Source organism: Haplochromis burtoni, unplaced genomic scaffold (genome assembly GCF_018398535.1).
Source record: "Haplochromis burtoni strain Fernald_Lab_line unplaced genomic scaffold, NCSU_Asbu1 Contig_4, whole genome shotgun sequence".
Lineage (NCBI taxonomy): Eukaryota > Metazoa > Chordata > Actinopteri > Cichliformes > Cichlidae > Haplochromis > Haplochromis burtoni.
The window spans coordinates 5,171,583-5,197,326 of record NW_024582365.1 but is presented as its reverse complement, the minus strand read 5'-3'; the positions used below and the strand labels follow the sequence as shown (position 1 = coordinate 5,197,326).

Genomic DNA, 25,744 nt, shown 5'->3' with positions numbered 1-25,744 from the left:
TCGTGCACTGCGGTGCTACTTAGCTCGCGACAAAATACGTTTTTTTAATGTTTGCACACCCGCGCGGTAACTATCCCGGTTTAAACCAAAACGGTTTTAGTTCGGTCGGATAAAAGACGTTAATAAAAACGTGTAAAAGACCCATCAGTTATCGCTGTTTGCTAGCAGTGAAGACAGTCGCCTGTGAGTGGCGCTGTTCAGCTACAGGTTGTGTCAGGTCTGATTATGGAGCACACTGAGGAAAATGAAGCTGATGATGGGCAGGAGGGCTCCGAAGACTTCTTTATTCGGGGGTCCAGCAGTTCAGAAGACGAAGGAGGGTGTATGAGACATTCGATGAGCTGCAAACAAGCTGCACGGCAGAGCAGAGAAAGCTCCCCTCCGCTCCTCCTGGTCTTTCCATTCTCCTCTGGAGGAAAAAGGGCTCTGCTGGACGCTGAGCTGGAAGTGTCTTCTAGTGATGACCTACAGGACGATAAAGATGAGGATCAGCCCATAGAGGACTGGATGATCCTGGAAGGGGAGGAACAGGTGGAGGACTCAAACATCCAGCTCAATCTGAGCTACAGGAACAGCTCCGGGGAGGAATTAGATGATGAAGGTGAAACTTGACTTGGTCAGCTTTTGGGTTAAGAATATAGTTTCCTGCCATTTTATATGCAAGCGCGAGAGGAAGATTTCGCAGAGTTTAAATATGAAAGCAAAAAGTCAGAAGTAAGTGCAATACAGGAGTGATATCCAACCAAAATCTGCAATAACAAAACAAATAAAAGTAAATGCGATTATTCCACTACCTATTTGTAATGTGCGTTAAAGCTCAGCTAATCCAGATGGATGGATGTTATTCACAGTGACTATATGTAGATTACATATTACTGTATGGCTTCACCTTTGAAGTTTTGTCTGGTTAATGTATATTATTGATATATATATATATATATATGTGGAAAATTGAAAATTGATGTACATTTAAATGTAATTCCAAAAGATTACTGAGGCCGTGCAGTATTAATTTGATTGATCAGTTTAATTTGATTCTAATACATACCACAGACCAAAACAATCCCACGATACTATGCGTGCAATAAGTAAATGAATAGAAGCATTAAAATTAATCATACTTATTCTCATAGTGGACCTTTTGGAAGTGTTACCTGACAGAAACGATGCTAGCACAAGCAAAAAAACAAACAAACAAAATAAAGCAAACTACAAGAAATATAAAAACATTATTGCATTAACTAAAAACATCCAGTAAAAATTATATACTAACTTGTTGTTCTAAAATGCTCCTTGTTTAGTTTAACAAAGCAATTTTTCATTTTGAGATTTGCTTAGATTAATTTTTTTTTATGTTGAAAGGTAATTTGTTTCAGCAATTCCTGGCAAAATATCTGAAGTTTTTTTGTGCCTGTGTTTTAACAGTTGGAGAAATGTACACCAAATCACATCCAAGGGTACTGTAACTGGAAAACAACAAATTCTAGTGAATATAATACATGAGGGTCAAAGAAAAGTAATCCACCCCAGGGAAACATTTAGCCATTTTGATCTGCAAAAGTCATCAAACACCTAAATTTGGTGGCATGAATAGGTCTTTGAACCATGCACAATTAATTACATGCGTAATCAATACTTAAATTAAAATAAGGGGTGATAACAAAAATGGGAGCCCAAGAAATCACGAACTGTCACCACATGCTTGTGCTCACTGGTATGGGGATTGGTTCACAAAAAAACTGGATGCGGGCGATCAAAAGAAAGACTTTAATACATGTACTTTAATAATTATTTAATTAGAGAGAAAACAGCTTTGAAATGCAGCTAGTGCAAACAACAAACAGATGCTACGTACTTATTGCTTACTTATTATGCTACTGTTGATGTTTCCATGAGCTGTACTGTTTTCTGTACTGGGCTGTGGTGATACAGTTTAGTTATTCTTTTGTGGATGTACCAGCTTCCAGCATAGAGATAAAAATGAAGAAAAATAAAGGTGACTAAAAACACATCTCTGTAAATGCATTTCAACCAAAAAGAGTAAATGGACCCGGTAAGTGCACAGTTATTTTTGTAAATGTGTGGGAGTGCAATTTATTTAAAAAGTGTATACAGAGACAGTTTGCTTAGCTTGGTGCTTTGGATGAAGATTATCATATTCACACCAGGGAGCTGCACAGAACAACCACTTTGATTTGACCCACCAGCTCGGGGCTCCACTGGAGCAGTAAAGTTTTAGGTTTTCTTTACACATAAGTGATAGTTAGTCCAGAAAGGTCAGGTGCCCTTCATTATTTTTTAGAGCTCCTGCTTTATCGAGACTGAATGCTTAGAAAAGATTATCAAGCTTTGAAAAACCCTATTTTTCTTTTTATTCCCTTTTTTTTAGGTGCTTATGTTTCTGTTCAGTAACTATGCTGAGATCAGCTTAAATTTGGATATTTTATTGCACACAATATTTAGTTGTATTTATTAATGTTCCCCCTGGTCTTTCTCTCCAACACAGATTTGAAGGGCAACATGCGAAAATCAGTAAAAGAAAGCTGGGCTGTATCTGTGAAAGACAAGGTAACTTTTGAGGTAACTTTTGATTTTTATCAGCTTTCATGAATACTATAGGACGACTCACTGCAGCTCATCTGCAGTGAGTGTAGCCTGTCAGTCCACAGTTTACCTCAGCTGTCAATATGCCGGGTGTCCACTTTAATTTAATCTGGGGGAGTCTGTAAAATGTTGTGAAATAAGTCCAATATGAATCAACGAGTCAGTGAAGCTCACGTCTGCCCAATGACAGCAACACTGAGGTGAGCTTTTGAAGATGCTGAACTTTTCTCTATGTAAGTGCTGCTATTAGCTTCATTTAGCTGCTATTAGCCCTTGTTAACCTCTGTTAGCTGCAATTAACCAGTGTTAGTGAAACATTCTTTGACATTGATCTAAAATTGTTGGACTGGAGCAATTGCGACAACATTGGGAATAAATAAGCATTTTGTGCATGCTTTTGTGTGTTAGAGCTCCGATTTCAAGTCAGGAAAGGAGGTTTGAGGTGAGGAGGAAGAGGATCAGGTGGACCAGAGGGAGAGCAGTGATGGAGAAGAAAGACATAATGAAAAAGAGATTTAAGGGTTTTGGAAGGCATTGGTGTGTTTGAAGATGTAATTACACTCTAATCAATGTATATTCATGAGTACAGCATTCTTTTTTCTGTCAAATAACTTCAACAAATTGCTTCTGTACCTTTGATTTTGCAGTGTGGAGACAAAATTATGGTTTAACCTAATTTTAAAAATCTCTGTGTTGTCTTGGATTATTCCTGGATCATCTTATCTAGAGTGGCGCGGATCAGTCTCTGACCAGCCGTTATTTCTCGCCTGGTTGTTCCCTGTTCTGTCGTGCATGCAACAGGACAGGACACCTTGCCAAAAGCTGCTCCTTCCGCAAGGTAAATGAACTCACTCATCAGTGCTGTTTCCATGGACACCTGCAGAGGTTCCTCAACAGGACCATTTTAAAAATCTTTTTTTTGTTGTTTTTTTTGTCTTTGTGTTGACAGAAATATCCTATATGTGTCCTTTGTGGGATCCAAGGTCACATCCAAAGGAAATGTCCAAGTCGCCCCTGTGGTAGATGTGGACTGCCTTCACACGGGCTCAAGCCATGTGATCTGCCTCCAGTATGGAACCAGCACTGCCTGCGCTGCGGGATGACAGGGCACCTTTCTGATGTGAGTTCGCAGGTCTGGCCCCTTTGAGTGTTGGTGTTGCAGAGTGTGTTATTGTGCTGAAGAAAGCGTTGAAAACATTTGACAGTTGTTTGTTGACAGATTCTGTAACCTCATGATTGTGTGGGCTCAATTTATGAAGTGTTGTTTTATTTCTTGCAAACAGTTCTTTGTCTTCCTCGTTGTTGCTTAAAGAAAACATTTCTTCTCTGTTTTCTGGATTTTCCTCAGGCTTGCCCCGATACATGGAGACAATACCACTTGACAGTGAGTTTTGACTGCTCTTTATCTGCTCTTTTTTTTTTTTTTTTTAATCTAATCTTCTTTACTCAGCAAAATGCATAATAACAAGCCTTTCTGGCTCAATGTGTAAACCTAATTGGAGTTCTTAATGATTTTTCTCTAAAGTAAGCAATAGAATTGATCTAGGTACTAGGTGGCAGGGGACCGGTTTAATTAGGCAATTTTGAAAGCTGTATTCGCTGCTTTTTCATTGATAGTCACAGGACAAAATAGATGGAAAATGGGGGAAAGAGATCAGGGGAATCAAATGCAATGAAGATCCCACGTGCTGGGGATCAGACCAGAATACACCCATTATCAGGAGCCTGTTGATAGGTGTGTACTGCTAAAATAGCCAAGAGATCAGTGAAAGTCTGTTATCGCTGTAGAAATGTCCTTCATTTGACCTTTTTCTTCCAGATTAGGGTAGCGGTTCCCCTCAGGCCACAGGCAAGCCACAGCCTCCATCACAGGAAGTGCCGCATTCATTGTTACAACTGCTCTAAAAGAGGACATTACGGTTATGTAAGTGATAAATACATTTAATCCTCATCTTACTTTTACTAGATCTTTGTCTGCCTTTATGTCTATTGCCTAATCTGTTTGGTCTCTCACTTGTCTTTTCCCTAAACTTGCTACTCTTTTTTTGTTTAGTTTTTTTTTGCTTCACCTCGCTACACCAAATTCTTTTCTCCCCCTGTTCTTTTTTTGTGTTGAATCAAACTTAGTTAAATTCTCTCTATTTAAGTCTCAGTTGCATCCATTTCCCACTGTCCTGTATCCATCCTTCAACTCATTTTTTCTTCTTTTGTCTCATCTGTATCACTGTCTGTCTTCTGTATCAGGAGTGCACTAAAAGGAGGATGGTTACGGGCACTTTTCCATCATTGCCTTATGTTTACCAATATGACACCAGGGAAGACATTCTCCAACTTCGGACCAGGCGAGAGGAAAGAGTTAAAGGTGATGAAGCTGATATCAGAGTTTTTACATTATTATTTTACAATCGGTGTATCTTTGTTTGGGCTGTACATGTGAGTTTATTGGAGCTGCCTGTTAGTTCGAAAACAGCAGATGTAAACTGAACACTGAGCGTGAATTATAACCAAAATTATCTCCTGAAATGGGTTGTTCATTTATATATATACAGTCAAGTCCATAAGTTTTCTGTACATCCCCCAAGTTGACTTTTAATCGAACAATCAGATCATTATGTGTTGAAGTGCAGACTTTGGTTTTATAACTGCTTAGGAATTACATGCATTTGTATACATAGCGCCCAATTTTCCAGGGATCAAAAGTCATTGGATGCACTAACTTTAAATATTTTAAATATAGTGAAATCCTTTGCATTCAATGACTTGCTGAAGTCTACTACCCACCGATATCACCAAATGCTGATTTTCCTCCCATGAGATGCTCTGCAACACCTTTACTGCAGCTGCTGTCAGTTTAGGCTGCGCCTTTATTTTGGCTTCAGTAACTGAAAAGCATGCTCTGTCGGGCTTAGATCAGTTGACTGACTTGGCCATTGAAGAATATCCCATTTCTTTGCCTTCAGAAAGACTTTTGTTTGTTTTTTGGGGTTTTTTTTTGTTACAATTTGGGTCATTATCCATTTGTACTGTGAAGCACTGTCTAATCAGTTATGCAGCATTTGTTTGAATCTGAGCAGAGAGTTGAGTCCTTTACATTTAGGAATTCATCCCGCTGCTTCTATTAGCAGTCAGCTCATCAATAAACATCAGTGATCTGGTTCCACTGGCAGTCATATGTACACATGCTGTCACATTGCCTCCACCATGTTAGGAAGATATGTGTTGTGTGATGTGATATGCTTTGGATCATGAGCTGTTTTGCTCCTTCCCCATACTTTTGTCTTCCCATCACTCTGGTTCAAGTTCATCATGGTTTTGTTGGTCCAAAGATTTTGTTTCAGAGCTGTGCAGGCTGTTTTAGATGTTTTCTGACAAGGTCTAATCTGATCTTACTGTTCTTGAGTGTAACCAGTGGTTTGCGCATTGTTGTGAGCCCTATGCATTTCCATTAATAAAGGTGTCTCTTGATTGTAGACTTTAATAATGATACGCCTACCTCTTTGAGTGTTGTTCACATTGTCAGATGTTGTGAAGGAGTTTTTCTTAACCATGGAAATAATTCTGTCATCATGCATTTTGCTGGCCAGTGCATTCATCCTTTTTAGGAATGGACCAGATTCTTTAAAGATTTTGGTCACTTCTTAAGTGCTTGCAATCTCTCTGATAGGTTTATTTTGATTTTTCAGTCTAACGATAGCCTCCTCCTCCTTGAGATTTCTAGTGAATCACCACGAGATACAAATGATGTCAGCTGGAGATGGTTTATCTGATTAACCTGTTTTATTTACCTTTGACCTGGTAGCGGCCCTATTTACAGGCACTTTTTAAATGACTGTGTTCCCATTTGTGCTTGAGACTAAATTAAAACGGATTTGAAGAAGAAAAGGTGAGCTTTACAGGAATATTCGATGTATCATGGTAGCACAAAGCATTTATAGGTAAGTTGTCCAATTAATTCTGAAAATACCTCTGAAAATGGAGGGCTATGTATAAAAATAGCTGTAATTCCTAAACAGTTCAGACAATATTTTAATTAAACCCCTTGAATTAAAGCTGAAAGTCTGCACTTCAGTCATACCTCAGTTGTTTGATTTAAATCCATAGTGATGGTGTACAGAGGAAAAATGATTTAAAAAATGTCATTGTCTAGAGATGTGTGGACCTAAATGTTTGTTGGTTTTGAATTGGAAATGCCAGCCATTTTTCTGCTTTGGGATTGCTTTAATCATACTTAGTTTTTTTGTGATTCTATCCAGACTGTTATTCACCTTGCCCAAGAAGCATTGCAGAATCATGATAATGATACAAGGCTTTGGGTATTTAATCAGAAGTGGGATACAAAATGCAAACAGATCACATCCTGCCCAGAAACACATTTCATATGAAACGATTTATCAAAAGAAAAATGATGTTATTGGGCATCTATGCTTTTTGCTGGCTCTTTTGAATGGTGAGGGAACACTTTCAAAATGCACCAGCGTGCTTCATTTTGGTGAGAATAGATTGACATGTGAATTCTGTGAAGGTGCTTTCTTTGGATTAGTGTAACTCTGGGTCTGAAATGTTAGTTATTGGACACATTTTCTTGATCTCTAACAGCTCTGCAACAAAGTATGCCCCTTCACTATTTAAATGCACCAATTACTGCTTGGGTGGGATTGGTAGGTTTATCAGTGCTGCCTTTTAATGACTGAAACCAGCACTGTGAATTAAGTGAATTAAAACATAAAACTAATACAATGAACTGAAAAACATTATCTCTGTAGAGTTAAGAAGAACTGCACAGTTGGTTGATAAAGCGTTCTTTTCACACCGCGTTTGATCAGGAAATAAACAAAAAGATTTATTAGTTCAACAGCTGCTTTTAATCACCTGTTATTCAGTTAAAACAGGATCAGACTTGTCAAGGACGTCTTTTGTGTTTCTGTGTTTTCAGAGCCTGCACATGTTTTCTCAGACCTGTCTGAAAAAACAGGGGCGAGCGGTGAGGAGAATCAATCAGTCCAGGGGTGGACAAGGACAAAGAAGGAGCTGCACACCCGAGCTGGCACGAGGAAGACGTGGCAAGAGAGGCGCAAGGAGAGACGAGAGGTGAAGCGTCTGAGGAGGGAAGCTCAGGCCAGGCGGGAAGGAGGACTACTGATAAAGTCCTGCTGTAGCTCTGATGACGAAGTCTATCCCAGAGTCCCCTTTAGTCGGCCCGATGACAGGCAAAAACAGTCCACTGCACCTCCACAGAAGAAAAGGAGGGATGAGACGGGTGGCAAAAAGAGCAAGAAGAGCAGAGAGGCAGAAAGGTGGAAGAAAAGAGGAGGGGTAAAACGTGGGTATTTGTATCCCCATGCTGACATAGATATCAGGAGTGTAAATCTTCTTTCCCCAAAACAAAGAGTACGCCACAGAAAAAAATGATAGCTGATCTTTTTTTAATGCATTTATTTTTTTAGGTGCTAATAAATGTAACAAGTTTGCAAATAAGTCATTTTGTGTCTGTGATCTTTTGATGTGTTATTTATCAACATTTAATGACAGTACAGAAAACTGAAAATTATACAGGAATGTACTTTGGTACTTAATATTTAGTTTTGTAGTTTAATACTTAAGTGTTTTACACCTACACAGTTTTGAACATGTTTTGTTTTTATTAGATTATATTAAATTAGATTTTTATTCAGATGTAATATTTTGTGAATGTACCGTAGTTGCCTTCCTAGTAATATTTAATTTTTTTGTATTATTTTGAAATCTGCCTAGATGTTTAAGTGGCATATTGTAAAGAAAAGCATGAATACTGTAGTCTAAGGAGCTTGGAAACCAAAGCAACTGGACATTTCACCTCTCATCTGAGAAGCTTTTTCACTTCTAAGACCAAATGGTGGAGAATCCCAGGTATTTAAGCCCTAGTGGGAGTTCTCCCTTAGGGGTTAGGGATCTCAAAACTGGATCTTAGGTGGCAGACAGTTGGTGTTGTAAGCCACCCCTTCTGTTTATGGTCCTTCACAGTGGACATAGATGGCTTCTTTCACTCCTCTTTCAAATTATCTGTCTTCTCTGTCCAAAATGTGATCATTGACGTCCTTGAAAGAGTGACCTTTATCCTTTAGATGCAGATGTACAACTGAGTGTATCTCCTTAGATTACCAGGACCTGGATGATTGAGAACCTACACAGACATGTATACTGTAAAGGAGAAACTGTGGAAGTCTTGAATCACTCATTTCGTTTTGTTTTCCTTCTAAAGTGCCAGACTTTTCTGTAATTGTTTTAAAGTAGCCTTGAGCAAAAGTCTTTCAAAGTTTTTCTTTGAACATTGGAATATTGTTTTTTACATCGAATCATTTAAGCACAAAAAGGCACCTAAATCTAGGGCTGAACCGGTGTTGTATCTACAAATAACAGAGGCCCTAGCAAGAAACCAATTTAAAATGGAATTGTAACATATTTTTCTTACTACCAGACTGTCACAAAGGCACATCATTTGTTCCTTTTTTTAAAAAAAGCCAAATCTATGAAAAATGCCAAAGATAACAGTTTGACAAGCATAAAATACTATTTCTGCACTAACAAGGTAATTCCCAAAAAGCTATTAGCCTAAGACTTGGCATGTCTCAGTATGGTGTGCAGTGAGTCCTTCAATATTTTGAGGAAACAGGCCTGAATGATTGATAATTCCAAACACACTGCCGATGCAGTTAAAGCAGTTAAGCTATCTTTGATTGACCTCCCCAAAGCCTGAATCTCAATACTATTGAAACGGTGTGGGATCGTCTTGACAGAAAACAGAACAAAAGGCAGCCAATATCCAAATAAGATCTTTGTCTTTCAAGAAGCCTGGAAGACTCTCCCTGAGGACTTACAGAAATTGCAGGAAAGCTTGCCTAAGATAATTCAGGCTGTGTTGAAGAATATAGGTGGCCATAACATATATTGACTTTCAATCTCATGACCATTGTACAAACTCTGTTTTCCTGATATACTGTATTTCCCTGTATGTTTGCTGCCCCTATTTCTCATTTCTTAGAAAAATATAAAGAATAATGACTCAAGACTTTTGGACAGTACTGTATAATTTGTGATCATAGCACAAGAATAAATATTTTCTGCGTGGAAACCGAATAAACGGACTTAGGTTTACGCAGTGCATTGGTGAGTATCCGTGTATGTGCAGCACATCCAGCTGAAAAAGCCCCGGGATGCCAGCGGCTCTCAAAGCCTTGTCTCATAGTATTTCTGCTTTGAAGCTGCTGAATAATTAATGAGCGGAGCTGACGCCTGCGGTTGGCCAGACAAAAATAGTCAATTCCGAAAACAAGCCAGTAGTTAAAGTCGACCTTGGCGCATGCTAATAAGACACATTTTGCTCTCGTCACTTTTCACTTTTCCTTTCTAGCGACTTTGTATAATTTTATATGAAAAGTAGAAAGCAATTAAGCAAAATGTCGTTCTGCTATCGATTGATGATGACTTGACAGCGATGCGAACCTCCCATTGATTGATCTCCACTACACTCCCCGCTGACCAGAGAAAACACTCGACAGCGAATGCGAGAGGGGATTTAAATTAGACATATACTGTCCACCTCAGTTCACGGACGAGGTAGCTGTTCGCTTTTTCATGTAGATAGGATATTCGCTATTTAGCTTTGCTCACCGACCAGCCTGACATTGACACGGAACGACGCTCGCTAGCTCGTAATGTCGGCACTGTTGGACTTGTTTTCCCCTCTAGACCCCGCTTCCTGTTAGCCTTGGGCTAGCTGGAAAATCGAATTTATGCTAATGAACGAGTAGGTATAGTTAGCAAACGCAGAGGGGTGTAACTTTTCTGTTTACTCTAGGCAAGCCGCTGTGGTTTACTTCTAATTTATTGAAAAACTTATGCTAATAACTTTATTTTGCAAGCAACTACCGGGCGGCCGTTTTTTGTTTTTAGTTCGCTAACGCTTTACAGCTAGCCATCTTGCTTATGTTTTGTGTTGTCGGATCGAAGTGTTTTATTTAGCTGGCTTTTTGGTGGCACAGAGCTGGCTATTATTTTCAGTTGTTCCTCAGCATAAGTCTCGGCAATGGTTTCATTGATATAAGACTTAATTCTGTGCGACCAGTGCTTATAAAATACTTTTATTTAATGTGGGGAAAGCCTGACTGTTGACTGTGAAAACACAAAAGAGACGCAGAAAATGATTAAACCGTTCTAGTAATGAGGACAGCACTGACGATAACGGAGAGTTAAAACATAATTTTGTTGTACTGTATGCAGCTGTATTAATTTTGAATCCTTATGGTTTAAGAAAATAATAAGCGGTTTTTCGTTAAGTTGAGCGGCACCGATAGCAAAAAGGAGAAAGTGGATGGAGTCGATGCAGATGGTGCTTGTGCGACATACGAGGGTTGTGCTTCCCTGAACCTGCTGCCTTCAGGTGTCTCATCTCATTAAAACAATAGCTTTAAATGCCTCAGAAAACACTCGCAGTAGCAGGTGATCGTCAGAGGTAACTGGGCGGGTAGAGAGAGAGACGGAAAAGCGGTCTAAAGAGCGAGGCACCTGCCCGTACGTCACATTACATCCACCACCGCCGTCGTCCTTTTCTAGCCATGGACCCCCCGAGGACTCGTTCGCGGTCTCGGTCTGGCTTCTTTCATTTCGCCATGAATGGCAGCGTTGGAAACAACGGCGGCGCTAACGCGATCGGTAACGGGGGCTTGATGAGCGCCAGCGGCGGAGGGGTGAACTACCCGCAGCAGAGCAACTCTAGCTGGGCGCCGCACCACGGAGGTCGTAGCTACCCCGAGAACCAGCAGCAGCACACCCAGGGGAGCTACCTGTCCGCAGGGGCGCAGCGCCACTCTTCACACGGAGCTCACAGGCATCCCGGAGCCGGTAAGCAGGGTTAAGTAGTCGGGGCCTGCAGCCCGGCTAGATGCATTGCATCTACATTACATACAAACACAGGATGGATCCCTCCTCTGAGGGATGCAGCCTCATCACTAGCAGCTTAAAAGGCTTGGTGCTTTCACTGCCAGCTGTTGCTTGAAAGGCCAGCTATGGGTCGCTGCTCGGTAGGCAGCAGTCTCTTTTCTTTAGAGGTTTGGTCAGCGTTTACTCATGTAAATAGGGAAAACCAAGTTCACAAACTTTGTCTTGTATGTCATTGGAAAATGCACTGGTTCTTATGTAACGCTTTTCTGCTCTCTCTGAGCACTCAAAGCACTATATTCAACATGCCCCATTCACACAAACACTTGTTTCTAGGCTTAAGTGCTTTTTATCTGACATTCAGCTTCTGGTTAGTATCTTGCCCAACTTGCCAAACTATCTTGCCAAACCCCCAACCTTCCGATTAGTAGGTGACCTACTCTACCTCCTGAGCTGACTTTATTTCCAGAATTCAACTTGCCTTGCCCACAGTAGAAACTAAGCACTGCAGATAAATCAAAAATAATATTATTCTATTGGCCTGCAACTTCTGCCTGTATAAACTTATTTGTAGCTTAACTGAAAGACTATGACTTTTATACGTCTTAGTTTTATCATCCAAGTAACGGTTAATGATTGATGTTTGAATAAGCATATTTGACTTTTTTCACATTTGGGGAAACGTATATTTAAAATTGGCAGGGAGCATGTTTGGGTTTTTTTGGGGTTTTTTGTTGTTGTTTTTTGAAAAATACAAAGGTTAAACTTGTAGAATTGCTTTTATTAATCTTTACAGAAATACAAAAAAATGTAAAATGCATGTTAAGGATCAAGGAAACGGGTTATCTGTTATTGCAGTGGGTCTTGGAGTGTGCATTGTTCACACATCTCTAGAAATAGAGTGCAAATAGGTCACAAACTTTTCCTTGTATGTCATTGTCTGGCTTTATTCTCAGAATGCAAATGATCTTGGCTATTAGTAGACATTTCACACTGCAGATTTTTCCTAAGGCTAATCCAAGCACAGTTGTGCTTAAGGCCTCCAGATCACATCGTGTTACTCGTATGAATGCAGTTAAACAGTATAAGGAAAGTAACACCAAAAACATTCAGATTACTGTTATCTAGATAGAGATATTTAGCGATAAAGTTGAATTGCTTTTGACATTGAATAAAACAAATCTATAAGTTCTTCAGACTGTAATCGTGTTCGCTATAGAGCAGCAGTGCAATTTCATTTATCAGATCAGAGACAAATGCATGAGCCCACTGGTTAAGACATCCCACATGCTCTTATTCAGTTTCTGCAAGACATGTATGAGAGGAGTCTGATTAATAGAGCAGTTGGAGCCTTGAAACAAGGCTTGTCCTTTTCTCGATAGTGATTTATTTTTAGTTTCAGTGCTGTGGTGCAGGCTGGCATTATACAGTTTTCCTTGTTTCATCCTTAAGCATTATACTCTTCAACTTGCATTTTACCCTGAGTAAAGCTTGATATTGTCTCAGATTAGTCAAATATGTCTTTCTTTACTGTATTTAGCCATTAACAAGTAAAGATTGATGTTGCTGAGTGCAGTTGTGTGGGCTCATTGTTTGTTTCATCACTTTCTCACATCAAATCTAATTGTACTGTCCGGTTTCCATCAAAGGTTTATTCAATTAGTGGTGTTTCTTTACCAAACCCAAACTCGTCAACGAGACAACAGGAAAAAAATGTAAACAGAAGAGGAAAAAGTGAATGAAACTCTCATAAAAGAAAATAACATTTGAGATTGCACATGAGCCTCTTTTTGTTTATTATCTCACCACTGGCACCACTCTTCAGTGTTCAGCAAGTTTCCAGTGAAAAGTGACTGGAAGCCCTCTGTAAAACTAGACTGGCTTCCCTCAAAGGCAAACAAAAGTGCAGGGAATGAATGAAAGCAGGCTTTTAATGGTGCCATGTCGTAATAGAAGAAACTGTTGCCAAACAGCCAAAATGAGCCACACAGACAGACTCTCACAGAAACACACGCTTCCCAAATTGACAGACCAAAGTAGGGTTTGTGTGAATGACTTCAGCACTATATTTCCCATCTGTGTGAGCTGTCTTCTTATTCCTCTTAGCAGCTGCACATGCCTCATCCTTTGTGGCAGGGGTTTGTGTGTAAAATGTCCTCTGTGTGTAAGCAAAGCAACACTGTGTATATTTAAGTGCATCACAGATTTTTTTTGTTTGCCAGGTCTTGTTTGTACATGTCACTGTATTACGCCTCTTGGCATCACTTTATGCAGAATGTGACAGGATTGGATTTGGGGTTGTTAAAAATGTATCCAACTGCCTTACCTCTGTTATTTTCTCCTCCTATTTTTTTCTCTTCCATTTTCAAGCAATGTCATCACTTGGTATAGCTGTAATAGCTGGCTGACATTGTAGTTACATATTTACACATCTTCATCTGCAGATTCTATTTGTAAATCGAGTGGTTCTCTGATTACATCCTGTCTCTCCCACATGATACTTGAAGTTTTTGAACTTCAGCTAAAGAGCATGAACAAATTGCTTCTTGATGACAGCTGATGCTCTGAGTTCACTACCCTGCTCGACTCAATTGTCTGTTGTAAAAGAAATGGTGTCAGTCTCCCATCAGCAGCCATGCTCAAAGGGAAGCAAGGTCGCGTCTACACACCAACAGAACCTGTCCAGTCAGACTCACCATCCCCTCTCCTAGCTTCCCGGGATGAATCAGCATATACCGGCCTAATTCTGCATAAACTGCATGGCCATCTGAGGCCCAGAACCCTATGAGGTCTAAAGAAAAAGGGATGGTTTGATGAATAAACATGTAAGCCAATGTACTGGCCCAAATGTTGGCTAGACGCTCAATCACCCGTCCCTCTGTTCTCCGCAGCCACTAGCGGGGCATCTTTGAGCTGTCACTATCGGCAGACTTCACATGGCTCTGGAGTGGCGTCGCAAAGACAAGAAAGGGGTAGGGGGCTGCCTTCAGATCTGTTGTTTCTGAGGAGGCAGAAAGGGCTGTCTGGATGAGAGAGGTTTACAGAGGAAGAAACAGAAAAGCATGAGGGGAGGAGTCCCCCCCCTCCTCTTTTTGGTGATTAAAGGTTTTTTGGGGAACTGCTTAGAGGAAACTCTTGTCAGCCAAGTTTAAGGACATCCTTCTTAAGCTGCTGAAAGGTCTGCATGCACATGTTGCTTCCAGACTGCACATGTGGACTGTTAGATAAACAGATAGGAGAGCACTGTGTTTTTCTGAGATTACGTTTATAGCATTAGTGGTTTATTCAGCAATGTTATTTTTAGTTTTAGGTTTTTTGGGCGGGGGGGCACATACTAATTTCAATCCCTTTTAGTGATGCTTTGTTGATCTTATAAAATAGATTCTTTATCAGAAACAAAGCTGTCATTGCAAACCTGATAGTGCTTGACTAACCTGCTTAGAAAATCTTTAGCACACTAAAAAAGTGGGTCAACATGACATTTGAAGCCAAGATTCTTGCTAATACTTTGTACGTGAAGGGGATAGTCAGCAGGTATAGGGTCACTCCAGTTTATGGGCTAATTCTAGGGGGTTCAGTTGTTAAATGTATTGTGAAATGCAAAAAAAAAAAGTAGTAATGAGCATGTCCATCATAATTTGCCAAAAGATCTCTTTAGATTGCAGGATAAATGCATATCTTCACATTTGAGAAGCTGAATTCAGGAAATGTTTGGAACTATTGCATGATAGGAATAGCACCTATTATCGCTTTTGATGTTAGTTATTTTCCTTATCTTCATTATCAATAATTTCCCTTCTTTATGCTACAAAAGTGGGTAAAGTAGTTATTTGCATTTGAAGTAGGTCACATTTTAAAAATCAAAAAGTTGCTCTGGCGTGTTATACATACGTGTGTGTGCGCGCGCGTGGGCTTTTCATGTAAGATCAGAGGGAGTGACTTGGCTGTGACAGCTAGCGAGGAGACGTCCAGGGTGACATCTTCCAGAGATGACTCGCTTTCTTGTCTGCTCATTTAAAGCAGAGAATTTAAGTTTGTTTAGAAGACAAACCCTATGGGAGGGCAAAGCACTTTTCTGGTTGTGTAACAAAATGTCACATTTTTGTTTTCTACGTTGGACTTTGTGGTGTGAAGTCTGTAGAAATGTTTAGGCAAGAAAAGGAAAATAAAATGTCAGAGGCAGCCAGTTACCTGTGTATGTTTGTGTGTTGCGGGTGGTGTATTTTTATCTGCTTGGCTTGCAAATGTCCATGTGTCTTGTGATGTTTTCCTCAGTCCTGTCCTGTCTTATCTGATTATGATTTTTTTTTTTTTTTTTTAAAAATCTGTGCGGCCGGCAGGAGGAGTGCTACATTTTCATCCAGATAACGTGTGCAGCGAGGATCGGGACAAAGTAAGTATGAAACATGACCACCACCTGTTTTCCTTGCTCTTTTTCTGGTTTAAATAGAATTTGTATTTCATTGTGCTCTCTTTCTTATTCATCCTCTCCCTTATTGTTCTCACTTTTTTTTTTTTTTTTTTTCCTCTAACCGAACATTTGTGGTTTCCTCTCCTCCCTCACCTCTGTGTCCAGATGGAAGACAGCCCAAGCCCAAAAAGGCAGCGTCTTTCCCAGCAGTCCATGTTAGATTTAAACTCCGCCCCACCCTCAACTCCTTCCTCTCCCATTCGCCCCTGGGAGCTGCCGCCGAGTCGCAGACCACACCCTCACTACATGCCAGAGCGATGCCACACACCCCTTCGAAACCGTCGCAGGTTTGTGTCTGACACAAATGCATACAAACAGACTTCATTAATAAATTAAATTTTTCAGCCTGTAAATGTAATGACTTATGACAGATTGGAGATCTTGCAATAGTATCTTTGAATTTGTCTGTATTAATATTTATTATGCTCAGTTTTATTAGTTGGCAGCTGGCAACTTATATTTTGTGGCATATTAATGTCTGTGTTCTATGTGACTGGAATAAATTTTAGTATTGTCTTCTCATATTTTCTAGTATAATTAAATTAATCAGATGTGTTAAATCAGGAAGGTCTATTGAGGTTACAAAAACAAAATACTTGAATGTATTAAGGTATCAGATACACAGCAATTTGCTCTGATGCATTGCAATCTGCATGCATTTGTGAATTTTCACTTGTTATAGTGTATTTGGCTGTTTGTCTGAATGTTAGAATTGATTTGAATATCTGAATGAAAAATTCCATTTCAGAAAGCTTAATAACTTGAATACTAATCTGCCTGTTGAGTTGTTTTGACTCTTGTTTGGTTAAATGAATTAGGAATTAAAGTTTTAGTCATGTTGCCATAGGTGGCTTATCAGGTGTCTTTCATGATGCAAATGTCAACATAACTCCTTCTGCCTCTTCTTTAGTTTTTCCTTCTTTTTTCCACCTCAGCCCTCCAATGAGACGTCAGCGTGGCCGGAGAGACCGTCTGACCCGACACCACCACCACCCCCACAACAACAACAACCATCACCACTACAACAGCAACAACAATCACCACCATCACCCCAATGCCCACCATCATCATCATCACCACCACCACCTGCACTCCCATAACGGCCCTTCACCTGGCCATCAGGATGAAAACTACCGCCATCCGGCTCCTCCACAGGGCTACCCACCCTATAACCAGCAGCTTCCCCGAGGGCCTGGGGCAGGGCCCGGGCCTGAAGAACGCCCTGGGTACCATCCTCCAAATCCCTCCCCGAGGCCTCTTCACCAGTCTCCAAACCTTTCTCCCAGGCTTCTGCACCCTGCAGCTCATCCACAGCACCCACACGCCCACCCTTCCCAGCAACAGAGCAGTGTGGTGTTGGATCTTCATGAGCAGGTGGGTTCAAAGCAGATGATGTGACCGGTTTTCGGAAAGAAAAATAATTGAATTGCTGTTAACTGAATCATTTTCTGTGCTTTTGTCTCCTTTTGTTTTTTAACTCTGCTTAAGATTGAGAGATGGGTGCAAATAACACTCTAAGATGCAAACAAGTCAATGTGAAAATGAAAGCCTATCACTCGTGGGTGTAAAAACTTATTTATGGCTGTAGATGGAGACTAATGAGTAATATAATTTTGTTTTGATCATACAGGTAAAAGGTTAATGCAGGATTGTCTGTTAATATATCTGGCTTGTTTGTGTTTTATTCATCTCTACATGCATGCATACATAATCTTTACATAAATCAATACATAAATTTTAATGCACATATCCAGCAGTCTTAAAGTAAGCATTTTGAACTTATCTCTAGAAAAGAAAACATAATGAACAATGGATTTAATGAAAACACAAAAAAGAAAAAAATGGAATAACGAGTTTTCAGCTGCAGGGAAATGCAGACCTCAGGGTTATCATCTGCTTGATTTGTGCGCCACAACAAGTATAAATCTGTGGTGTTAGCAGTGATCCATGAAGTTTTAAAATTTGTTATTTACAACTCGGACAATGTGGATTAAGTCTGCTAACTCCAGCTATCCAGCTTTTAATTAAAATTTACAGCCATAAAGTGGCAGACCTTTTTTTCTGCTGATCTCCATATTTAGGGTTCGGCTCCAGTCTCGTATCCTGTGACACCACCGGGAGCGCCACCAGGCCTGCCACCTCGCTCTGCCCCACAGCAGATCCCAGCATGCTCTGTGGTCTTCAGTGGTCAACACTATCCTGTGTGCAGCGTCCCTCCTCCCGTGAGTGTTTTTGCTTTTTTGCACGTTTTTTTGGTGATTTTCTGGTTTTTTTTTTTTTTGTTTTGTTTTTTAACCTTATGGTGAAATGGGTAGAATAGTGACAGTTTCTTAAGGGAGAAACTGCTAAACTGAATATCTGAGCTGAATATAATTTCATCCGAGACTCAAGGTAGAAAATAATACTAATTTAAAAAAAAGTTTGGCTACAAGAAAAAGAAAAGATAAAAAAGATTATATTAAATGAAGAATATGTTTGTTAAAAGGATAAAGTCTAGAGAAAAGATGGCCTTTCTCTTTAGTATTTTGTTTTCTTTACATGCAAGTTATTTTTATGGCAATTCTGAGAATTTTGTGGCTGATGTTCTTAGAAAACTGCAAATAATTACCTGAAGGAGGTAATAAAAAATAAATAAATAAATAAATAGTACCGTATTTTTCGGACCATAAGGCGCACCGGATTATAAGGTGCATTAGGCAAAACAAAACGGTCAGATAACTCAAACTTTACTCAACTCATTCTTCCTGCTTCCTCTTTTCCGTACCATTGATTCATTAATGTTGAATTCTCTCGCTGCTGCTCTATTCCCATGTTGTTGTATATTAATGACTAACCTCGTATTGTGGATGGATTTTCTCAGTTGTTCTCCTGCCTGAAGTTTGGTCCCTTTACAGCATCCTGCCATGCTATTGCATTTGTCTCCAACCATCCGGAACCCTCATGTTTATTGAGTCACTGCTGTTTAGTTTCATGTTTTTATTTATATTGGAAGTGAAAGCAGAGCTGTACATTTTAATTATTTCAGAAATCTCTCAGTCAGAACATGGTATATCATGTTTAGGTGGAAACTAGCGAGCTCGCTTCTAACTCCATTAAATTTAATACATTCTGTTTTCATGGATGCCTGGATATTAAACTTCATTGTTAACGCTGACCGTTTTATTAAAGATGAAAGAATTTAGACAGTTTTTAACTCTTACTGATGTCGCAGTGTTCGTTTGACTTTGGGACTCCTGACTACGGTAGTCGTAATGCTCCGACAATCCATCAAGTGGTGTGGCTTCGTAGCTTACCAAAGTCGTACTAAAACATTTTTTGACAGATTTTTGAGCGTTGTGTATCACATAAAATCGGTTCGAGGTCAGTAAGCAGAACCAGAATTCATACATAAGGCGCCCTGTCAATTTTTGAGAAAATTAAAGGACTTTAAGTGCGCCTTATAGTGCGAAAAAAAGGATGGTAGTTTTGATCCCACGCATGGTCAGAGGGGTTTCTGAATTTTTCCGTGAAGTATGAACAAAAGCATACAAAAGTATTATCAATTTATGAATACATTTTATGCATGCATGATTTGAACACAAAAAATCTATGCTCTTCAGAAGTGTTGTAGTTTGTTCAGATGTGTTTTTTAGAGAGGCTTTCTCTTGGCAACCCATGCTTGTTCTTTCCTTTTCTAATTAACCAACAAACAGCCAAAACTTCTGCTTTTAAAGAGCCAATCATAATTTGTTGATCTTCATTTAATCTAGTGCATTTGATTAGCACCAGCTGGCATCTACATCACTGCCTAATTTGGAAGTGGCAAAAGTGTACTTACTTTTTCACAGGGCTGTATTTCATTTTTTGTTTTGGAATTAAAGTAGTTATAGGTGTAAATAAGCATTTTTATTGACATGAATTCAAATCATGTCTGTTAAATGTTACTTAATCTTCTTCTGTTATTTTTCTTTATCTATTTATTTAAGAAATCCTTTTTTGTAACATACTTTAACAAGTGAAACTTTTGTGTGTTTCTGCTAGGTCCTTCAGACTTGTTCTGTACAGCACTTACCGATGCCCTACCCATTCCCATCACTGTTGTCCAGTGATCCGGCCTTCCTGCTCCCCCCACCTCATCTCACCCATACCCCCACACATCTTTCCCACCATCCACCTCATTTGCCTCAGCCTGGACAGTTTGGACCATATCCAGCACAGCAGGCCCGTTCGGTGAGCGGGAAACCTTTTGATAACTTGGTATCAAATACAGCTTTTGTATTAGGTGTTTTAATTTAAGCTAGTAGTTAGTCAATCGAGATCTTTCTGGGAAGCTTTCAAAATTCCTCCTGGAATTTCAAAAACTGTAAACTTTATAAAAACGTCTTACGAAGTTCAAGCTAAATGGGTGATGCATATTTTAAACACTAGAGTTGAAGCAGTTTGTGGTATTCTTGAGTTTTAGTAACAAATGAGTATATGTACTGAAACTGTGGTATTGACAGCTCTTTTGTGCACATTTTGTCTTTGCACAGCTTTAATCTAAAACTTTATTTCATTTGCATTGGCTACATGTTAAAGCAGCTGCCAATTAACTGATTAAAAAACGATTTCAGAGATAATTCAATTGGTTTTTTTTTTTCTTTCTGAATTCAGTTATTTTCTTTATCCCTTTTTAAAACACTTGTATTTCAAAGGTTGAAACTTTCTTTCTTAATCCCATTCAGACTTTTTAATTAAATTTATTAAGTGGTTAAGTTGCTTCTTATGCTGTAATGACAGGAAAAATCCTGGGCAATATCACCTATATGTTTTGAATTTTAACATTTTGTCCTTGATCTCCTCAGCCGTTACAGAGGATAGAGAATGATGTTGAGCTGCTTGGTGAGCATCTGTCTTTGGGTGCTGGGCTTCACTATCCTCCTGCCACCCACCCTGCACTCACCCCACACTCCACACAACTCCACTTCCTGTCCCATGACCCCCTGCCACAGGAATTCTTTGGAGTGGTGAGCATTTACAATAATTTATAAAATATGTTTATTTCATCCCATGAAGTGTTATATAAAAAAATGTAATGCAAATCATCTGACTTGTATTTGTTGTATCTCTCCACCTAGTCCTATCCAAACTTCATTCCTCGCCGTCTCCCAGGGCGACGGTACCGCTCCCAGCAGCTGCCACCTTCGCCTTACCACCCCAGCCTCTTGCCTTACTTCCTGTAAGTAGAACGGGGAATAAATTCACTTAGAATGATTTTTTAAAAATTATCTTTAGACAAATATCCAGAGTGTATCAGAAAGAATAATCTGATTTCAAAAGATTATATTGTTTTTGAAGTAATGGACATAGAAGCTTGTGGTAAATTTTAAAATACATGGCTGAATATAAAATTTTGTTCAAAACTTCAGTGCGTCCCCCTCCAGACAGACAGCATATGTCCACATGATAGTCCAAGTCTTCCTATACTTTTGTGACCATGTCTGGAGTCACTGCAGCCACTGCTGTTATGCTACTTACCTACAACCACGTAAAACTGATGACTTCCCTCTTTCTTACTGTATGTGTTTCAGTCATTACCGGTGGACAGCTGCAGAATTAAAGGACTTTTAAATCGGCTCATTCTTTTTAATTTACCTGATATTTATTGCTGGAATGTGAATATTTATTAGTGTGTTATTGATAAATATGTTAATTTTGCTGCATGTTTAAAAGAACCGAAGAACAAATCTTGTCCACACCGACAAAATAAAAGCAAATTAATAAAGTCAAGATATGAGATGCAGCCATTAAGACTTGAGCATGGTCATTGAAAATCCCCTTGAGGCTAAGGAACTAATACAGAGTTTATTTATTTAAACAAAGAATACAATGACTGCAGTGCAGGCTATTGGTTAGATTTTACTGATCCCCTAATGAGTCTTCATCCAAACTGTGTGTAAGGTCAAGATGATATTTGTCATTTTTACAGGTACTTTTCAATTTCCACTCCTGGATTTGACTGTTTGTGAGCCACCTTGACTTAATTTTCATTATTTTGTACTATACAGCCAAGCAGTGACAACAAAACATAACTTTATTGCAATGTGAAGTACAAAAAGTAACTTTGTATTGTGATGATTCAAGAGCTGAATTAACTACTATGTTATTAATGTTTTGGTTTGTGTTAAATCGCTCTTCTGTAGATCAATGCTGCCAGTCCAGCCAGGTCCTGCAATCAGTCTAGAGCTGGATGTCGATGATGGTGAAGTGGAAAATTATGAGGTTTGTTCTTGCCATTCTTTAGCATTTTGGTTATGCATTTCCTGGTGTGCAGGGTGGGGGAGAGACTCTAATTCTACTGTCGCTGATGTTTTCTCCCACAGGCTCTGCTGAACCTTGCTGAGCGCCTGGGAGAGGCTAAACTCCGGGGACTGACCAAGGGAGACATAGAACAGCTTCCTTCTTATCGATTTAATCCAAATAACCATCAGTCTGAGCAAACACTGTGAGTACTTCCCTTTTAGAAACTATGTACTTGCTAATAATGGACAATTATCCTAATTATTTTTTTATTTATTTATTTTTTTCAGCTACTCAGGGTTGAGAATCTCATTGTGGACTTTTATCGATAACAGACTGTCTTTGTACATTTTATTTAGCATATTTATAGTTTTGAAAGCTTCTGAGGGCTTAACACACTGCTGATATCACCCATAAACTCTCTCTAATGGGGTTGGATACCATGAGAAATATGTTCACATTCAAAATGTGCATATTTTTTAGTAAAGCGTACATCCAAGTGACCTTTTTCAAAATAATTTCCACAGATACCCTAAGTTACTGGCCTAACTAAATCTGCCTGAATGCACTGTCTGTCATTTAGAAAGTGTCAAAAAGGTCTCTTCTTTTGCTGTAATTTGTGTGTTAATAGCTATCTCATTGCAGGTGTGTGGTATGTATGAGTGATTTTGAGTCGCGTCAACTGCTTAGAGTTTTGCCCTGCAGTCATGAGTTCCACGGAAAGTGCGTCGACAAGTGGCTGAGGGTACGTGTGTCCAGCATGAATCCCACCAGCTTATGCTGATCTGTTACACACATATATTTACAGTTAGCCAAGTTAGCCAAGGCTTATTGCGCATTGTTTGGCAACAGATTCACATCACTGTTCACACATGGCATTAACATCAAAATAAGTGCTCACTCCAAGTGTAAATTTGAGTCCTCTCAAGACACTTTAAGGGATGATCTGATAACCTAAACCAGATTTTGAGCTGGTCTCAGCCACATAAGGTCACTTTGTTTTTCAAGTGAGCATGAAATTGTGCCTGAGGCCTCATTATGAAAGACTGCCCTGCTCATTGATGACCTCTGTGCAAGCATAATAGTGCGCTCATTGGCTCTCAAATGAGATACACAGTGCCTTTTAATGTTTGTAAATGATAAAGACAGTTTATGAGTGTGTTAAACACCTTGGGTGATCTGGTTTGCCAGGAATGTATCAAAGAATAAACAGAGTATAATATTGTTGTGATTTCTTCTTCTAACATTAATTTCTGGCAAACTAGTATTGAAAATTGCATCGCTTTGGTCTCTGCAGAGAGAAGTGGCACACATATTTATTTATTTATTTTTTTGCAAATGAAGCAGGAAAGTGAGAGACGCTCACAGGTTGTCACTTGAGACACATGTGGTGATGGATTCTAATGTCAAGTGTAAATTAGAGCTTTCTAAATGTAATAACATCATTCATGACCATGTGTGAACAGGGCAGAAGTCACCCAGCAAAGTGTTACATAACATACCTGGAAAACTTTTTGGAAGTTGCTGAAAGGCACAAACCTAATCAGTCCAAGCACACATGTATTAAGATACACAGACACCTCTTAATTATAGGATTCTAGTGAGAATCTCACTCTTCAAGAGATCTGATAAATAGCAGAAGAGAGTCTCAGTCCAAGTGTGTTGAAATGTTTCTCATCTGATTTACTGAAATCTGTGAACTCGCACTAACCCCAGGATACTACAGTCAGAAGGTGCTGAAGATTTCATAAACACGTGATTTCCCACTGAAAATGCTAAATGAGGCTCTTGAACACCAAGTTCTTGTTGATCATACCAGTCTTATGATTTAGACACACGCTGCACTCTACAAAGCCTCAGTGTAAATTGGGTTAAAAGGGTTGCATATTGATTAAAAAATAAAATATCTAAGTGTGCGACCATGAAATCAGTATCCTGACTGAATATAAGGACCATCTCTCAAACCTAATTTGCCGTTTTCTCCCTCAGGCCAACAGGACGTGCCCCATTTGTCGAGCGGATGCCTCAGAGGTCCAGAGAGACTCGGAGTGACCACACGAGGGTGCCAGACACTCCTTAATGTCTGTCAGACATGTTCAGCACTGCCTGCTCTCTCTCTCTCTCACACACACATACGCGCGCACACACACACACTCTCACACCACAACCTTATATATTTGTGACCATAATCTTATATGTTTGTGCAGCACTCTCTCTTCCTGTTTTCTTTTCATTCTTTGCCAAAATGTTGCATCCCCTCGTACATGTAATGTCATTTTCATGGGATGACTTCCTCTCGTACTTTTCTAACATGCAAATGCACAGAAGTCCTCCAGTATCTCCCGCTGTAGTGTGTGTTTGTGTGTGCGCGTGCGGGCGCGTACACGTGCATGCACCACACCTGTGCAACTGTTGCTGGGCCCATTCTGTAATGCAGGGCCGTGTGTGTGTGTGTGTGTGTGTGTGTGTGTGTGTGTGTGAGAGAGTGTGAGGGTTTTTTTTTTTGTTTTTGTTTTTGTTTTTTTTTTAAATAAAAAACATCTCCTGAAGCATGTCTGAGTTTTCTGTTGAGAGAAGTAAACAACATGTGAGAGCTTTTTGCTCTCATGAGTGACTGACTTTACTTCCTGTTTGTATGCTTATGCACTGTCTGTATGCATACTATGTGTGTATGTATGTTATAGACTTAAACTTTTTCTCTAGTTTGACACTAAGGGTCCATGCTGCCACTATAGTTCTTGGTTGCTTATTTGTTCAGTTCATCATTATTGTTATTAATGTTATTGTTGTTGTTATTATTATTATTATTATTATTATTATTATGGTTATTCAGCTATTATTAATGGTTATTTTCCTTCCTTGCAGTTACCTCATCATTCCGATTTTGTTCATCTTTCATTAAAAGCTTCACAGCACTACTTTGAAATTAAGCACATATATTTTTCTTTTCCTTTTTTTTTCTTGGCAAAAATAATTTTGTCTGTGACTTTGCAGTGGCACATGTTAAATATATATATATATAAAAAACTTGCTCTCTCTCTATATATATATAAACTGTATAAATTATGAATATCTGTATACCAAATAAAAGGCTTGATATGGACTTTTTAAATGTAGTAATTTGTATATTCTTTTTTTTTTCTCCTTTTTATTTTATTTTTAACATTCAGCAGCAAAAATCATGTTTGGTTTGCTGGATTTCTAAACATGAAACTACAGACTGCTGCTGTGGATGACTCCCTATTTTTCAGAAGGTGTAACAACTTTCAGGTGACCACTGGGTGGTGTAACTGCTCTTCAAGACTGCCATCCCCACCTCCCTTGAGAACTTGTCACAGTTATTGGGGCTGATCCAACACTTCTGATGGCGTTCAAACTGATGATCAAGCGCCTAAAACCCTTTTGCACTCATGTTTAATTAAGTGAGAAGCCTCTTGACCTGGGGCTGATAAGTCCCCCCCCATACTTTTTTTTTTTTAAATATATCATCTTCCTACA

At 39.3% G+C, this 25,744-nt stretch overlaps 2 protein-coding genes across 4 annotated transcripts; both read left to right on the top strand.

Moving 5' to 3' along the window:
* The first annotated feature begins 219 nt into the window (after positions 1-219).
* Positions 220-8,194, top strand: LOC102312549 (zinc finger CCHC domain-containing protein 7). 3 transcript variants are annotated; one of them, XR_006054498.1, is made up of 8 exons: positions 220-601; positions 2,507-2,580; positions 3,332-3,442; positions 3,554-3,724; positions 3,953-3,988; positions 4,222-4,339; positions 4,424-4,528; positions 4,849-4,870. XR_006054498.1 is itself a non-coding variant. In XM_005913413.2 (8 exons), exons 1-8 carry the CDS (start codon positions 226-228, stop codon positions 8,011-8,013), a joined length of 1,455 nt encoding a protein of 484 aa, XP_005913475.1. In that variant the 5' UTR covers positions 220-225; the 3' UTR covers positions 8,014-8,194. The 3 variants fall into 3 exon arrangements, 2 of the variants coding, with proteins under 2 accessions (XP_005913475.1, XP_005913474.1); XM_005913413.2 differs by lacking the exon at positions 4,222-4,339 and adding an exon at positions 7,538-8,194 and having other exon boundaries at positions 2,507-2,568; positions 4,849-4,966; XM_005913412.2 differs by lacking the exon at positions 4,222-4,339 and adding an exon at positions 7,538-8,194 and having other exon boundaries at positions 4,849-4,966.
* A 1,780-nt stretch (positions 8,195-9,974) lies between these two features.
* On the top strand, positions 9,975-25,358 carry LOC102311405 (E3 ubiquitin-protein ligase RNF38). Its single transcript, XM_005913408.3, has 12 exons — positions 9,975-11,481; positions 15,858-15,910; positions 16,094-16,275; positions 16,924-17,362; positions 18,070-18,210; positions 20,009-20,197; positions 20,812-20,973; positions 21,085-21,185; positions 22,150-22,228; positions 22,330-22,451; positions 22,892-22,991; positions 24,236-25,358. Exons 1-12 carry the CDS (start codon positions 11,196-11,198, stop codon positions 24,296-24,298), a joined length of 1,917 nt encoding a protein of 638 aa, XP_005913470.1. The 5' UTR covers positions 9,975-11,195; the 3' UTR covers positions 24,299-25,358.
* The last annotated feature ends 386 nt before the right edge of the window (positions 25,359-25,744 follow it).

Bases quoted from the DNA above. Each gene is read 5' to 3' on its own strand.
- LOC102312549 (XM_005913412.2), top strand. From the start codon at position 226: ATGGAGCACACTGAGGAAAATGAAGCTGATGATGGGCAGGAGGGCTCC. The intron at 602-2,506 runs GTGAAACTTGAC...TCTCCAACACAG, and splicing joins GGAGGAATTAGATGATGAAG to ATTTGAAGGGCAACATGCGA. The intron at 3,725-3,952 runs GTGAGTTCGCAG...GATTTTCCTCAG, and splicing joins TGACAGGGCACCTTTCTGAT to GCTTGCCCCGATACATGGAG.
- LOC102311405 (XM_005913408.3), top strand. From the start codon at position 11,196: ATGGACCCCCCGAGGACTCGTTCGCGGTCTCGGTCTGGCTTCTTTCAT. The intron at 17,363-18,069 runs GTGGGTTCAAAG...CTCCATATTTAG, and splicing joins TGTTGGATCTTCATGAGCAG to GGTTCGGCTCCAGTCTCGTA. The intron at 22,452-22,891 runs GTGAGTACTTCC...ATCTCATTGCAG, and splicing joins CATCAGTCTGAGCAAACACT to GTGTGTGGTATGTATGAGTG.